This window comes from Mytilus galloprovincialis, chromosome 1, assembly GCF_965363235.1.
Source record: "Mytilus galloprovincialis chromosome 1, xbMytGall1.hap1.1, whole genome shotgun sequence".
Classification (NCBI taxonomy): Eukaryota; Metazoa; Mollusca; class Bivalvia; order Mytilida; family Mytilidae; genus Mytilus; species Mytilus galloprovincialis.
Genome location: NC_134838.1, coordinates 47911113 through 47928899, shown reverse-complemented (window position 1 = coordinate 47928899; position 17787 = coordinate 47911113). Strand labels below are relative to the sequence as shown.

Below are 17787 nucleotides of genomic sequence, written 5' to 3'. Positions count from 1 at the left end.
AGTACACGGATGCCCCACTCGCACTATCATTTTCCATGTTTTATGGACTTTGAAATTGGGTAAATATCTAATTTGGCATTAAAATTAGAAAGATTATACTATAGGGAACATGTGTACTAAGTTTCAAGTTGATTGGACTTCAATTTCATCAAAAACTACCTTGACCAAAAACTTTAACCTGAAGCAGGACGAACGAACGGACGGACGGACGGACGAACGAACGAACGAACGAACGAACGAACGAACGAACGAACAAACGAACGGAGCCACAGACCAGAAAACATAATGCCCCTCTACTATCGTAGGTGGGGCATAAAAAAGAAGATATGTTATGATTGACAATGAGACAACTCTCTACAACTTACAAGAGACCAAAATGACACAGAAATTACAACTAACCGCACGTCTGGCGTATTAAATTTTAAACCTGATACCTTTTGTTAGCTATTATTCGTGTGTTTCTCTGTCCTATATTTTCTCCCATTTATTTGTATTGTAATCCTGTCATGTAATGTTGTCATTTTAATGTTATATTTAACATTGCCATTAAAGTGTGAGGTTTGGCATGCCACAAAACCAAGTTCAACCCACCATTTTTTTTTCTTAAAATGTCCTGTACCAAGTCAGGAAAATGGCCATTGTTATATTATAGTTCGTTTCTGTGTGTGTTAAATTTTAATGTTGTGTTTCTGTTGTGTCGTAGTTTTCCTCTTATTTCATGCGTTTCCCTCAGTTTTAGTTTGTAACCCGGATTTGTTGTTTTTTTCAATCGATTTATGAATTTCGAACAGCGGTAAATTACTGTTGCCTTTATAGGTCACCGAACGGCCTTCGCCAATGAACAAAGCCCATACCGCATAGTCAGCTATAAAAAGCCCCGAAATGACAATGTAAAACAATTCAAACGAGAAAACTAACGGCCTTATTTATAGAAAAACAAATATGTAACCATAAACAAACGACAACCACTGAATTACAGGCTCCTGACTTGGGACAGCAGGCACATACATACATAATGTGGCGGGGTTAAAAATGTTAGCGGGATCCTAACCCTCCCCCTAACCTAGGACAGTGTTATAACAGTACAACATCAGAACGAACTATAAAAATCAATTGTCTTTGATAAAGGCTTAACTCATCAGATGGACAAAAATATACAAGTGAACGTGGCCAGGTACTTGAACATCCCAACAACAAAAAGACACTAGGAACAGATCTGAAAGTACTCGCAGTTAATTGACACTAGTTCAAAGCCACTAACAACTAATAATTTTTTTTTGCATCTAAGACTAAATATAGTACTTCAACCCATAAACTGAAAGCCCATAGCCGTTTCGTACGGGTGTCCCCCTTTTTGGTGCACAGACAAGACTTTTGCATTTAGCCAGTCCTGTGGTATACATGTAGAGTGTCAGTCCAGAGCGCTCGTGTTGATAGAACTTTTTAATATACATGTATGTGCAAATGCTATTTCAGTCTAGCATTCAACCAGTAAACGGTTTATCATATAAATTGTGTAACTGTTCTCATTAATACAGAGCTACTTTTTAATTACTTGTTTTCTTTTTTGTATCCAAATCTTCATATGTATACATGGAGGAAATAAAGATTCATTAATTTATACATTCATAATGTATCCAAATGCTTACATTCTTATTTCAAAGTGTATATTTTCTGGAAAATGAACACATTTTAATAGATTATACACGACTCATACACGGAAAAGTACAGCTAAAAAAAACCTCCTGCATTAGTTTATTATTTCAAATAAAAAAGAACACGATAGAAGACGTTTAATAACCATAAATTGACAGACCTTTCCTCTTTACCATTTCCGGGGTACGCAACGACCACCAATCAAGGATATTGAGAAAGGATCAAGCGAAAGTAATGTCAGTAATAGCAAACCCTTCTTTACTCAGCTAAATATTCCCTTACGTGTCCCTTTAATGACATCATCATCATGTAGTATTTTTAAATATCATAATCATGCCAATAATAAATGATCCAAAATATTTATAATATAGTCATCAAAACTATTCATGAAATAATCAATATTGTGTCAAAATTAACTTTTATTGATAAATTTTCTGAAAGACCTACAAGTTGCCCGTACCATGATCAAATGAACACTTTACACGGTTTTCGTAATTTTGAAAATGGCGTCTGCTGCCAGAAGGTTGAAACCTGAGTTTTTCATTTTACTTGCATTTCCACTCAAATATTATTAAATGCATAATGTGAAACGATTCTGCTAATAATATTAACCTATGGGTTTGATTAAATTCCCAAAATAAGAAGATTTATACACAGAGAAATCTAAAAGTCACATTGTTTACATTGGTTACTTGTTGCAACATGTTAAAGAAAAAGTATCCACATCAAGTTATGCATAATTATCGTGTCTTTGGATGTTATTTAAATTAATTCTTAAATTAAAATGTATGTGATGTTGTGCCATCCAGCTTGAAATATCTTGGAATAAGCTGAAGGACGCCTCCGGGTGCGGGAATTTCTCGCTACATTGAAGACCTGTTGGTGACCCTCTGCTGTTGTTTTTTATTTGGGCGGGTTGTTGTCTCTTTGACACATTCCCCATTTCCATTCTCAATTTTACATAAATATATGTCTGGTTATTTAACTGTAACCGGGGAGCATGTATCTACTCTTCAAAATATCGTCACCACCGGGATTCGAACCCAGATAACCTGCGTGACAGTCAGTGCGTTATCCCACTGAGCCAAAGAATCGACTCCCTAGCTCAGTCCGTGGCGTAGCCAGGGTTGAAATTATGTGGATGCCAAACTGTTGGGGAGCGTAGCGAGGCGATAAAAATTTGGAGATCTTTTCATGCAGAAAATTATATATTTTTTTTTGGACATTTCCTATTTGCACGTGTACTCCCCCAGAATCCGACACTTGTTAGATTTTTTATGTAATTTCAAAATACCCACCCATTCATATATTTCCAACATAATTTTATTGTTTTCTCAAAACTACCATCATTCAATTCATAAACATGATAAATATTTGATGTAAAAGTTTCCATGCACCAAATCTTATATTTGACATCTCGGCACATCTGTATATGCCGGAACTTCGGAACATAGTGATTAGTCTTTCGCTTAACGCGTTGCAGGGGACATGGAAATATCGGGCGTCCGTCCCTCCGTCTGTTCAGTCTTGTTGGCACTTGCATGTGTATAATTCTTGCCAGATTTTTATGAAACTTAAATCATCAGCAATGTTTATGACACTATCAAAAATAAGTCCTGATCAAATATTTTTAACCGGTTATGCCCTTTGAAATAAAAATTATAATGGAAATCTCATTGCATTTGCTCTGAAGCTTTTATTTCTCTTTAGATATTATTTTTAGTTATTGGCCTTGCTTCTTGGATAGATAAAAAAAATGCAATATGGGGAGCATTGGCTCTTCTTTTATTGAAAAATTATTAATAGTATCTAGATGGAAACGCGGGGTATATATAAGCCCATGAATGAACACACTCTATTACAAATTCACGTTTTTATTATGTCGTCTTTCATGTCAGAGGAAACGATATTAGGATATAAATGGTAGTTTAGTTGTAAGTAACGTTGCTACGTCAGATGTAGAAGCCATCTCTCAGCTTGGCCTAATTTCAGATGAGACATCTCCGCGGGTCTGCCTGTCATCATCCTCTGTCTGGGCTTGCCGTAGCTGACGACATAGACTTTTCACCAAAAAAGTCAGAAAGTCAGAACACTTTTCTGCGATTGATACATCTTGTTTACATAAACTAATTGATCATATACATAAAAGACTGCGCATACTGCTTTAGAAATGATTGGACGTTATCCTCATATTTCCATTCTTGTTTCATTTGGATAGATACGAGTTTAACTCCTACGAACACAATTTTTTTTTAATTATTTTTTTTTTTGTTGTTGATGAAAATGATGTGGATGCTTGAGCATCTGAGCATACGTACATGCAAGCTACGCCACTGTCAGTTGATTTAATAAAGACTGGCTTTATATGTTCTACATGTACTAAGGAGGGGAAGCAACACTGCTACAAATGTACACTATTCCCCACCACAAGAGTCATCATATCTTTATATATGACTCTAAACAACACAAACCCTGCCTAAACTCCAGATAACCCTCGTGGATATTTTAGTCGGGCGCCAAATGTAACCGGAGAGCATGTATCTACACTACAAAATATCGTCACCACTGGGATTCAAACCCTGGTAGCCTGTGTGACAGTCAGTGCGTTAACCCACTGAGCCAAAGAATCGATTCCCTAGCTCAGTTGATTAAGACTGGCTTTATATGTTCTACCTGTACTAAGGAGGGGAAGCAACACCGCTACATAACATTAATAAGCCTTACCCTAGGCTAAGGCATAAGGGTGACCAGGGAACAGAAAATAGTCACTTAGCAGGGCTGCAAAGTCTCACACATTTATCTACTAAAGTGTGAGACTCACGCATGTTCATACCTTTTTGGCAGCATTTTCCTTTGATTTATTATTTTTTCTCTTTGATCTTTTCAATTTTGGCCAAATCTCACGCATTTGCTTCATGAAAAGTTGGCAGAACTGACTTTGATATCCTAACACCGGCATTAAAAACCTTATCAAGAATGGAGCAAAATATTTGGCTGTGCAGGATGTACAAATGCGTAACCACTTTTTAAGGGACTGTCACACTCTTTGCACATGGACCCCTTCACCGATAGCTGCCCACTGGCTACTATTACTCAAGTGGGAGATCTTCATAATAAATGTCAATAAAAACTTGTCTGAAGTTATTTGTGTCTTTATTTCATTCACTAACACCATGTTCACAGTTTTGATAATTTTTTCTTCATAAAATATTCAAATTTTCAAATTTTCAGCATTATCTAGATAAAATTTTTAAAATTCTGCTCTTTGACCAAAAATCATAATTTTTAAAGCCAAAACGGCAAAATTTTGAAAAATTGAATGAGGCTGTACAAATTCCTTACACAGAACGATGTCCATTCCAAGTGTTTTGTACATAAACCGACATTTTATGTAAAAAAAGTATACTAGTTTGGCTTCAATTCTTCCATATTCTTTCAAAAAAAATGTTCCCTCATGTCAAATTCTTGTAAATTTCGTAAATTTCCTCTGATTTTGACACAGTTTTCAACAAACCGAAGTGCCATGTTTACACTTTCATCCGGGTATTCAACTGTATTCACTGTTTTGAGCGGGAAACATAAAAGAGGTATTCTGATCCCGGTAAAACGGGACCCATCGTCAGCTGTCTGAAGCGTAAATCCTGGTAAACCGGGACTCATCAGCAAAAGGTTTAAGAACCCTTGCAACAACTGTCAGGGGTACGTCGATGACCTGTTGCAATGCAAAATTATTTTCCCACTCCAGTATGCAGTAGCAGACAAAATTTCCCCTACATGTATGTTCATTCAGGATGATTTCTGTTTTATACATGTCAGACCTAGTATAGTCATCTGCCAGGATAAGGTGGATGATATTGTTTGTCTGATGGTCAATTCCTTAACATAACCTTAAATCAACAGACTTGCCAGACAAGTACAATCACCTGCCTGCATGGTACTGTAACCACCAATAACCATAAATCAGCCATAAGACATTTTCACAATAACTGTGCTTTACCACGAATAGCAGCTAGATTATATTTTAAGACATCAAAGGCAAATAAACTGAGACACTGAATTCACTTCCCAATGACCTATAATGTACACATTGCGCTTTTCCTTCATTTTGTAATTTTAATGGCATCAAATCCAATTTGCTAAGTAACCTGAAATTATTCAATAGAAATAAAGGCCATGTAATTTACTGGTAGGCCAAGAGAATAATTTTTTAATTTCATGTTTAAGTTGATGTGTCAAACTCGTGCTGATTTTATTTTACACAGCCTCACTTACACAATTACACTTTACACAATACTACACATGTACACCCAACATATGCATTCCAAAGCAGATTTACAAAGAAAAGTGATTTTATTTGACGGGTGTAAAAAAAAAATCATTATCTCATATATAGTTTCTATACTAAATTTTTACATATATGTATAAATTGGCAATCAGGTTGTATAGTCAATTGTGTCATGGAAGCTGTAAAGTTTGATTCAGAACAGTTATTCCTTTGAATAATAGGATGCATTAAATTTTCATCTAGCGTCATGTGTAATACATGTAGATAAAGTTTATAGTGAAACTAGTTTCTTTACAAATTGAATAGATCTAACTAGAGAATAGTCTTTTTATTTCAGCAAAAAAACTATAGATCTAAAGTCAACTGTTTTATTTTTCAGTAAAGGAAGAAAATCCCCAAATCCCAAGAGGACAAATATTTCACAGCTTGACCAATCACAAGATGAGGGCCCACCTAGAAAATTGGGAGAAAAAGGAAGTCCTGACCTTCCATCTATCAATGAACGTCTTGGTAAAAAATCTGATAAGCTAACTATTTTTTTATCATTATGATTATGAATAAAAAAGATGCAAAACAAGGTTAACTAACACCCTTTAGTCAGCAACCAATTTTAAGAGGGACTTAAAAACAAACATTAAGGTGGTACCAAATGCTACAGGGAGATAACTCTGTAAAATCAGCCAATTGTTTAATAACGTTGTGTTGTAAAGGGAATATTAAGCTTCTCAATGATCAAAATTGGTGTTTGTCAATCTGCTATATAACCAGTGTAATTTTTCTGATAAAATGGTTGGTTCAAAATTTTTGAAATTTATATATTTTGGTTAAAGGGTCAAAGTAAATACTTTGTCAAAATTTTATGAAAATTAAACGAGCCAAATTAATTTTAGTGAAAGTGTTGGGTACCACCTTAATAGACTACATCTGTTGTTTGTCATGTGGATTGGACAAGATATATCAGATAGATTGAATACTGTGAAACCTGTCAAGATTTGTTGAAAACTTTTAAGGATGCAGTTAACACCAATATTTAACATAATGTTTCATTCAAAAACATTCTTTTTTACAAATCCTTTTTCTTCATTCTTGTCATAATCATTTAGATTTATATTTTGTTACAGGCCACTTAAGACCTTCTAGAGAGCTCTTAGAATATTACAGAAAGAAAATAGCTGAATATGATGAAGAGCATGACCACATGGTCAGCAAATTAGAGGAATATAAAATAACTTATGAAGAACAGGTAGGTATAGTGCTAGCTTCTTTAGAGTTTTTAAAGAGAGTAATACCAGCCTAGTTGACAGAGCATTGGTACTGACATGATTTATATTTTATAACAGAATAAGAAACTAAAGTTCAAAGTCTCTCATACAGAGTTGATTGTAGAATTATCCATAATTGTCCTGCCCAACCAAAATGTTGGTGTGAAAGTATAAAAGGGAAAAAAGAAAAAGAAAAGGATTGGGTTAAAAATAAAAATTATCAAACAGGTTTAACTCCCATGACTTGTTTATTGGTTTTTAAGCAAGTGCCAATTTTTTTTTTATGTCCCATTTATGGGCATTATGATTTCTGGTCTGTGCGTCTGTCCGTCCGTATGTCCCACATCAGGATAAAGTTTTTAATTTAGGTAGTTTTTTGATGAAGTTGAAGTCCAATCAACTTGAAACTTAGTACACATGTTCCCTATGATATGATTTATGCTCCATTTATGGGCATTATGTTTTCTGATCTGTGTGTTCGTCCGTTTGTCTTGCTTCAGGTAAAAGTTTTTGGTCGAGGTAGTTTTTGATGAAGTTGAAGTCCAATCAACTTGAAACTTAGTACATGTTCCCTATGATATGATTTATGCTCCATTTATGGGCATTATGTTTTCTGGTCTGTGCGTTCGTCCATTCGTCCTGCTTCAGGTTAAAGTTTTTGGTCGAGGTAGTTTTTGATGAAGTTGATGTGCAATCAACTTGAAACTTAGTACACATGTTCCCTATGATATGATCCTTCTAATTTTAATGCCAAATAAGAGATTTCCCCCCATTTTCACGGTCCATTAAACATAGAAAATGATAGTGCGGATGGGGCATCCGTGTACTGGGGACACATGCTTGTTACTACTTGTATTACATAGTAATTTTCTTTCTGATTTTAGCATAAACTACAATGGGAGTTACGACAGAGAGAGGAGGAGATTGTAGAATTACAAAAGGCTCTTAGTGATATGCAGATTTATTTATTCCAAGAAAGAGAACATGTGCTGAGACTCTATTCAGAAAATGACAGATTAAAGGTATTTGCTTTAACTTGATATGTTAGACAACCTCATAATATAAAAAAAGAAGATGTTGTATGATTGAAAATAAGATAACTCTACAAGAGAACAATTGGACTTTCATATCTGCATTTCTCTCTACTAAGCATATGGCAAACCAAACTGGCTGACTTTGTTTTAGTATAATACATCATGATGGGATCTCCGCAAGTTGAACACGTTACAAATGAATTTTTCACAGGGCTCTTATTCTTTTCACAAAATACATGATCATGCTACTGTACATTACATAGAGATTAATACATGGTCTTTTCCATATTGGCCAGGGTATCATCCCGAGACCCACTGTACATTACATAGAGATTGATACATGGTCTTTTCCATATCGGCTAGGGTATCATCCCAAGACCCCCATATCATCCTGAGACCCCCATATCAGCCTGAAATGTAGTCGAGGTGCTGATATGGGTTTGAGGGATGATACCAGGCCGATATGGAAAAGTCCATGTATTAATCTCTTTATCATATACTTCCAACAATTGTTTTATGTATGGCAAATACACAAATAAAATAACTAAAACAGTTAAAAACTTTTAAATAAAAAAGTAAAATTATGAAGCCAACAAATACACTATAATTGCCCAACAATAACATCACTACCTACATATTTATTTATGGTACTATTTCCTATAGAGACATTTTGAAACATTGAAAATTTGGAAGAGTTTTATGATCGTTATTACTCCATGCTTGTTGTACTATAGAATGATTCATTATTGTCAGTGGCATTTGTTAGCAAGTACTAAACTATCCCCACAAAAGTTCCCGTAAATTTTGACATCGTCATAAAAAATTTCTGACGTCAGAATTAAAAAGTAAACAACTGATACTGGAAATACGGGAAGTAACTTGCACGAGAGGCACTATTATGGGTTTTATGCACAAGATGCCCCTGATATGGGTTATCAGCCCGGGTGGGAAATTATGGCTTGTGTACTTCCGCTCATTACACATATGCAAAAACTATCATATCAATGCTAAGTATATGGTTAACATCCATAATTCATGTATTTAATTTTAAACTGTTTGAAAAGGAAAGAAAATGAAGTTTATCATACGAATGAAACAGACAATACAAGTTTATTGATGCTATGAATCTGGTGTGAATAATTAGATATCAATTGTGAAACATTTTGAAACCTTTAAAGTCCGTTCAAAATGACCGAAATTGTGTGAAAAAATTTCTTGATCATTGGTCTACATACATGAATACACACAGAAGATGCTACTTGCCAATTTGAAGATTTGCACTCTATTTCATGGCTCAGTGATCATTAGCCAACTTTGAAAGTAACCCAAAACATCCATAAAATGCAATATATAATACATTGAAGATATGAGGTATACGTATAATGAGATGGCAATCAATCAATAATACAGAATCCTTTACTAGGCTGGGCACAGTGTCCATTGGTCACAACCATTGTTTTGTTTTGCTCCATCACTTAGTGAGAAGATATACATTTATTTTGGAATATTTGTTTATTATTGTAGATCAGAGAGTTAGAAGATAAAAAGAAAATACAACAATTACTTAGTTTAAGTGGAACAACAGAAAGTGAAATCACATATTTTATGAAGGAACCACCAGCTAAAGCTATTGTAGAACAGAAAAAGAGGCCTACAACAGCTCCCAATAATAACCTCAGAAATGGTATTACTATATTAACTTATACTTTCACTGAACTGTTTACTAACTCAATTTACCCTCTTACCACAGGCTAGTCTTTTTATAAGTCTGCATTGCAAGTGTCAAACTTGTTTTCCAGACATATTCTGTACTAGGGCTAATATATTTTTCTGATAAATTGTCAGTCATAAACATATGTTAATAGTTGTGGTATAAACATATAAATCAGTGGCGATATCTTTAACATATATCTTCAAATGTAAAATTCAATTCCGTGTGATGCTCTGTAAATTATAAAATTCTTACTGTATTGTTATCACTGGTAAATATGAAACCCCATCTTTGATTATTGTACCTTTAAATTAAACAATTTGATCAACAGAAAAAAAAGGTTCTTATCTTAGAGGATTTACTTGTTTATCATTCAATGTTTATGCACACATTGTAGTTTATATTTATATTGGTATTTCAAATTAAAGACCTTGTGAATGAAATTGTCCTAATTTGAAATATTCAGTAATCCTCACAATTTGAAAAAAAAAGTACCGAATAGATTACACCATTGAACATAATGCTGTGTGTGTTTTGCTAAGTTTTAATTTGATTTTGAATCAATAATGACAAAAGTTATCTTTTGAACAGGCATGAAGAAAAAACAGCTTCCAGTATCAGATCGTCGCCAGTCCATGTCACCTAATCCAGAGGAAAAATACAAACATGACAATGAAGTTCTAGTATTACAGGTAGAAGCTCTGCAGGCACAGCTTCAAGAACAAACTAAAATAGCCAAGGAACAAGTAGAGGCTTTAATGGAAGACAGAAGAGTGAAAGAAGAAGAGCTGGAAACTCGTAGACAGAGAGATGAAGCCAAAATACACACACTTACTGAAAAGTAGGTATCCCTATTGCTTACAGTTTGACTTATTGTAAGATATTGATTCTAGACGTCTGATTGTCAGCAGTTTACATGTTTTGTTAATATTGTAATATTTCAATGTGCACATAAAAATATTTAGAAAGAAACAAGCTATCTAACAAATGCAAGAAGTTAGTAAATATGTCAGATTAAAATCACATTACTGCTACTATTTGACCTACCCGTAATAACATTTTTATATGAGGGCTATTCAAGAAAAAAATGTAGGGGGGGGGGGGGGTGGGGGGGCTGGGGGGTTGGAAGGCAGTTTTTGTCAGCACCCGCCACCCAGACAATTGTAATTGAGAATTAAAGTGCATTATAGTGTGAAAAGTTGCTCTGATACCCATCACCCATGTATTATTAATACAATGTGCCTTCCACCCCCCCATACATTTTTTTCTGGAATAGCCCTGACAGCAAAACAAAATTTGGGATCGTATAATGGTATGATGTCGTCGTTGTCGTCTGTGTCATATGAAGACACATTGGTGTCTGGACAATAACTTGAGTTTAAGTGAATGGATCTCTAAAACTTTTTTAAAGAAGGTTCAATACCACAAAAGGAAGGTTGGGATTGATTTTGGGGATAATGGTCCCAACCGTTTAGGAATTGAGGGCCAAAAAGGGGCTGAAAACAAGAATTTTTCTAGTTTCCAGACAATAACTTGTGTGTCAGTGTATGGATCTCTCCAAGGTGGGTTTCAATAAGTTGGGGAGGGGGATTTTTTTGAGGGATTTATTTTTTTTTTCAAAATTTTTCAAATTTCAATTTTTTGAAAAGTTTCAAGAAGAAATCTTCAGTTGCACAGTATTGCACAAAAGAATTGTAAGATCTTTGACCAATTTTATTTTGTGTCAGAAACCTATTGTAACGGATCACATCAAAGACATCAAAAAAGGCGATAAGTCGAGTATGCGGTATAAGTATCTTTTATTCTTCAAAATACATTTAATTTTGGCTTCTTATACTATATATCATATCAACCGATTCTCTACAATAAAATACAAATACACATTAACATACATCGTATTTGTCTTTTTGTAAAGTAAAAATATAACTTAAAACACTAATAGCATAATACTAAACAAACAATAGGAAACACTTTCTTTCACGCTTCATGAATAACTTGTTAAATTAAAAAGTTAATTGAAATAAATATTACTTCATAAATACTTTTACAATTCTTAATATTTCTTCTTTAAATAAATATTGTTCTTAAAATGAACATAAATTATCTCTTACCGATTATGATCTCTCTATAAAAATAATGATGTGTCTCTGAATATCAAATAACTTGCAATGAATAAAAACTAGACAACGTAACGTACGTAAAAGGCTAAACGTCATAAAACTTTAAAAACGGGAAATACGGGAAATATAACAATTCATAAGAGCGCAACGTTACATGTATGCGCAAATACCCAAAAATCATATCTAAGTATTACAAATAAAATAAATAACTTCAGTAATAATAAATGAAGTAACCCAACAATTTGGAATTACATTTCAAATCTAACACCTATATTATGTCAAAAATTTGATCACAATCCAAATTTAGACGGTATCAAGCTTGAATATTCTGTCCAAATTTGCCCAAACTGTTCAAGGTTCAACATCTGCTGTCGTATCAGGCTGCGCTCAGTGAAGCATTTTATTTATAAGATAAGGTATTTTTTTCCCCATATACTTTGAAGGAATTTGTTACTTTTTTATTTAAATGGTAAAAAAGCAGCCTTATTGTACTCCGTGTTGAAGGCCGTACTTTAACCTATAATGGTTTACTTTTTTAAATTGTTATTTGGATGGAGAGTTGTCTCATTGGCACTCACACCACATCTGCCTTTATCTATTATTGTACCTTCTTATTTTAGGCTTTAATATTATTTGACAAATTGATTTACAATAAATTAATAAGTTATCTACCCTTACACTAATTGCAAACCAACATTTTTTTCAGATTACATAAAACACAGGATTTGTTATATGAAAGTACAAAAGACTTTTTAGAATTAAGATATCAGGGTCGTGCTAATGAGAGACAATGGATGGCAGAGAAAGACAGATTACTTAGAGAACTAGATAGTGCTAAAGATAAAGGCAATGGGCAAGACTCATTGTTAAATATGTCTGTTGCTACTGAGGCCAGAGCTCACTACGCAGAAGAAGTCAAGGTAATAGTCATTTCATGTTTATGTATAAAATAAGATGTAGGAATACATTGAAAAAACAGTAAACTAAAATGCTACAATACTTAAAAGACCTTTTGAGGTTAACATTTGGTCTTAAACAATAGACGAGTGACAAGACCACATCTCAAACTCTTAGTTGACCTTAGTCTATAAAAGTTGTAAGTAAATTAAGATTGTCAAAGATTGATTTAATTTACTTTGCACAATTCAGGATTTGGTTTTACACAAAACACAAGTTAAAAGAATGAATGACTAAAATGGTGAATTTGTCATTTATTTGTAAAGAGACAATATTTTAAAGAAATGGTTTGATGGGATAAAAAAAAAAGAATTCAAATTTAGGATTTTTTAGCTTGACTTTTGATCAAAAACAGATTTTTCCTATTAATAGTGATCAAATTCATCAAGAAAAAAATTGACGTATAGTTTATTATATTAATGACTTATTGTTTTAATCCTCATTTAGTTTTTATTGAGTGATGGACATTACCACAGCTAGGAATTCTTTACAATTTTAAGACAATCTTTATAGTTTTTTTCAATGGAAAGACACACTTTTACACTATCAAACAGGTTATTTATGAATCAATTTCACAGTATCCGTCTATAATACAATAGAAACAAGTATTTTGGTAGTAATTATTTAAAATATGCATAATGTTTATTCTTATTTGTTTTATAGACATTAGATTACCAGTTACAACAAGCACAGAAGCTAGCAGAGATGTACCGAGAGCAAGTGATCCAGTTAGAGGATGAATTGTCTCGGATCAGGGAAGAAGGGGATGTCACTAGAGAAATATTTAAGGTATACCCAAATATTTTTTTTCTTAAGTATAAAAAAATAAGTCAGCAAACAACTTGGGCCACTCTTAAAATATATAGGTTTGCCCAAACCCTACCCAACATCAAGACAGTGGGAAGGTAGGTAGGCATTTTTTTTTTTTTTTGGCAAAGACAAATTTAAGTATCAGATGTTTATAAGTCTTCATGTCTATCTGAATAAAAAAAATCACACCAGGACAATAAAAGATTTGGAGTAGGCACCTATTTTCTGGGTAGGTAGGGTTAGGGCAAACAAACCTATTCTTTTTTATTGCCTTGCTTTATGCTTGTTTTAAGAAATTTTCATGAAACTAGTGAAGCTGTTTGAAAGAAATGAGTGAATTTATTATGTGAAAAAGTCAAAATCACTTTTTTTACCTGTGTAAATTTAATTTGTAGAACAGCTGTTCATTGAATATTATTAAGTTTGTTAAAACATCAAATTCTTCAGTTTACATCGAGTGACTGTTAAAGAAAAACATAATTAAACATGTAATTAAACTATTTTGTTAATGTTTATTGAAGAATTTTTGCATTATACTCTGGTCTGTGCTTCAGTGAAGTTCTTTCCCTCTGTTATTCAAAGATCTATCATCAACACCATTTTTTTTAATTTAATTTCATAATATTCAGATGTAATAAAGACAATCACTGATGTGTATGTTGTACTGTTAGTAAATAAATGAAGTGGACTTGGACTGAAATAAATAACAATATCATTTTTGGGACAGGGGTCAACCATAGACCTCCAATACGATTTGCAGGCATGCTACCAAAGGAGGTATGGGATACTTGACCATTTAATAATTCGATTTGATGATGTTCAATCTGCAGTTAGAAATTTTCTTAATGAATTGTGATTGAGAGAAATAGTGAATTTCATACATAAAAGTAATGAAAGTAATTTATTTAAAATTTACAGATTTCGAAAATATTTGTCTGTGATTATTTTACAGGGAAGAAGTGACAAGATGACTACGAGATTAACTATGATGAACCAGAGATATCAAGACTTAGAGAGGAGAAGGAACTTAGAGGTTGAAGGATTTAAAAATGATATAAAAAATCTCAGATCTAGATTGAAAGATGTTGAAAGGCAACTTTATAAGGTAAGTACATCTGGTTCACAAGTTGATTGGTAAATTTTAAGCAGTTTGTGTATTAAGATTAACTTTCACAGGAAAAAATTCAAAAGTATTAATAAATGTTGTTACTTTTGATGTATAAAAATAAGATGTGGTATAATTGCTTATTAGACAACTTTTCACAAGAGACTAAAGTCACAGAAATTAACAACTGTAGGTTACTGTATAGACTTCAACAGTTAGCCAAACCCATACCTTAGTCTGGCAGCTATAAAAGGCCCAGTTTTGACAATGTAAAACAATTCAAACAAAAAACTTATGCCCTGATTAATGTACAAAATAATGAACAAAAAAACAAATATGAAAAACAGCAACAAACAACGACCACTGAATTACAGGCTAAATACATTTAGATAAGTTTCCAATATTTTCATATTATTATTGAAAGTTGAGCAGCTTTTAAATAAGTTCCTTTAATTTCTTATCATATTCACATACCGTTTATTGGATATTGAAAAATGCACTGACTATTCACATTTAAGAATATTTTGTTTGACCAGTTTCAAATACACCTAAAGGTGTTATATATTTGAGGGGCGATAATATTTTGTATTATTTGTTTCTTCATTTTATAGGTTACTATGGGATTTGCTGAGGATATGGATGTGCAGAAACCAGGTGATATTGACATGCAAATATTACGAAATGTACATGCTACAGCGGGTAGATCAAAGAAAATGGTAGGAGAACTGAAAAACTTAAAATCTAAAATGTATGGATTAGAAAATGATCTGAAACATTTATGAGATAAAGGAAAAATGGAGGATTTATATTTGAAGTTTGCATTTGAACAGAAGACAATACAATCAGGAATTAATTGTGTTAAAAACCTGATCAAGATCTGCTGAAAGGAAATCTCCTAGGGTAGTGATTGCCCCTTTGACAGGTCAAAGGTTAAATATGATGAAAATTGACATGAGTATGAATTAATAAATGACTGATAAAAAAACAATGGAACACAACCTTGATGAATGTTTCTGACAGTTTAAATTGTGAAATATGTAGTCAGAATGTATAACCTAAAAGCTGTGATATTTATTTAACTGGGCTTAATAATATAAAAATGTTTTTCCTGTGATACTGATATTTATCATTTACAATCCCAAGCAAAGTGGAAAGGTAGATATACAAAATGTACCTGAATTAGAGAAAAAAGATGGAAATGCATAAAAGAAAATGATGTTTTGAAACATTAAAACCTTAACAATTTTTGGAAAATTTAAAGGATTTTTGAATTTAACTGTTCCTCTGGTATCTTTTGCCCCTCTCTTACAAAATATTTTTTTTAAATTATCTAAAAATTATATCACTTGAAAGAAAAGGAAAAAAGCATTTTTATGCAAATGGAAATTAATTTATTGAGAAAATGTTCAACCTATGCACTTTGTTTTAGACATACATATACAGATTTATGTAAAATGTTAGTTTGGCTATATTAAAATATAACCCATGTATTATTAGAACATATAGATATAATAATCTTGAATAGCAAATGGCTAGATTTTGGTTTTATTCTGCCATGAACATTTGAAGAAAGGTTGCCAGTAGTACCTATCTTGTACATACTTGAATATTAAAATAGAAAATTACAAAGGTCTGATTGTACCTATAAAATTCTGCAAATATATTTTTCTAGTTAGAAAGCCCATTGTTTCATAATGTATGTTTTGTATAAATATTTATATTTAATAAAATGTATTAACACTGAATATTTTTTTCTTTTTTCTTGTTTAAAAGTTTTTGCCTATTGTCAGAGGTGATTTATATTTGAACTTATTGTAGTTGTACCAAAACCAATGGTGTAAGTTGAGATAATAATGTCTAGTGAAAATTCCTTTGGTTTGATTCATAAGCCTCCACTCAGAACAATAATTTGTAGCAATCATAGAGGGTCGATACAGTATAGATAAGATGATTTAGTGTAGATAAACTCATCAAAGATACCAGGATTGAAATTTGGTAATTGCGCCAGACGTCTACAAAAGACTCATCAGTGACGTTGGAATCCAAAAAAGTTTAAAAGGCTAAATAAAGTACAAAGTTTAGCATTGAGAACCAAAAATTCCTAAAAGTGTTGCCAAATACAGCTAAGGGAGACCACTGTTGTTGATGTTGAGTGATACAGTGTGAAACAGGGGTATTGCTGGAGATTGGAGGTGATAACACTCTTAATTTACACTCCTTTCATATATTACAGATGGAATATACATAGGTTCAATTCATATAGAATCACCAACAATGCTACAACAACTAAAATTGATTTGAGTTTACATTGAGTTATATGGTTGATTGATGTTTGCTTAACATTCAGTGACATTTCATGCATATTTAGGATAAGTACAAATAACCCATTTCCATTTCAATTTTATGGAAGGGCAGGATATTTTGACTGCCACTGGAAAATGAGGGTTGTTTGATAAGCATAGGAATTGTTCCCTGTTGTCATAAATAACCTATGAAAATTCTGCAACACTAGGGATCAGGGTTGCCAACTACTGAAACATAAAGGTGCAGCAAAGATTCTTAAATGTACAGAGTGCTTGACATCTACAAAAGGCATAAGATTTAACATCTTCATTCTAATCAACTCCATGAAAAAAAATATGCTAATGCTAATAAACTGTTTACCAAAATAAAATTGACTTACCACTTGGTGGGTTTGTCTATAACCAATGCAGTTGTTCTAGCATAAGCACATTTCATTTCCTTGAAGATTATATGGCACTGTCCCTTTCTTTATGGTTCATTGACTTCGTAAGTTTTAAATTGTTTATATGTTAAGTTTTGTGTTTAGGGCAGTTTAAGGGGAAC

The 17787-nt window shown here is 32.9% G+C and overlaps 1 protein-coding gene across 1 annotated transcript; it reads left to right on the top strand.

Moving 5' to 3' along the window:
* Positions 1-2136: 2136 nt before the first annotated feature.
* On the top strand, positions 2137-16091 carry LOC143076440 (coiled-coil domain-containing protein 77-like). The gene is made up of 10 exons (XM_076252220.1): positions 2137-2179; positions 6321-6451; positions 7063-7184; positions 8088-8225; positions 9762-9921; positions 10540-10789; positions 12775-12988; positions 13689-13814; positions 14788-14940; positions 15552-16091. Exons 1-10 carry the CDS (start codon positions 2160-2162, stop codon positions 15720-15722), a joined length of 1485 nt encoding a protein of 494 aa, XP_076108335.1. The 5' UTR covers positions 2137-2159; the 3' UTR covers positions 15723-16091.
* Positions 16092-17787: the final 1696 nt, after the last annotated feature.

Coding starts and splice junctions, on each gene's coding strand:
- LOC143076440 (XM_076252220.1), top strand. CDS start 2,160: ATGGCGTCTGCTGCCAGAAG. Junction 7,185..8,087: donor AAATAACTTATGAAGAACAG/GTAGGTATAGTG, acceptor TTCTGATTTTAG/CATAAACTACAATGGGAGTT. Junction 13,815..14,787: donor TCACTAGAGAAATATTTAAG/GTATACCCAAAT, acceptor ATTATTTTACAG/GGAAGAAGTGACAAGATGAC.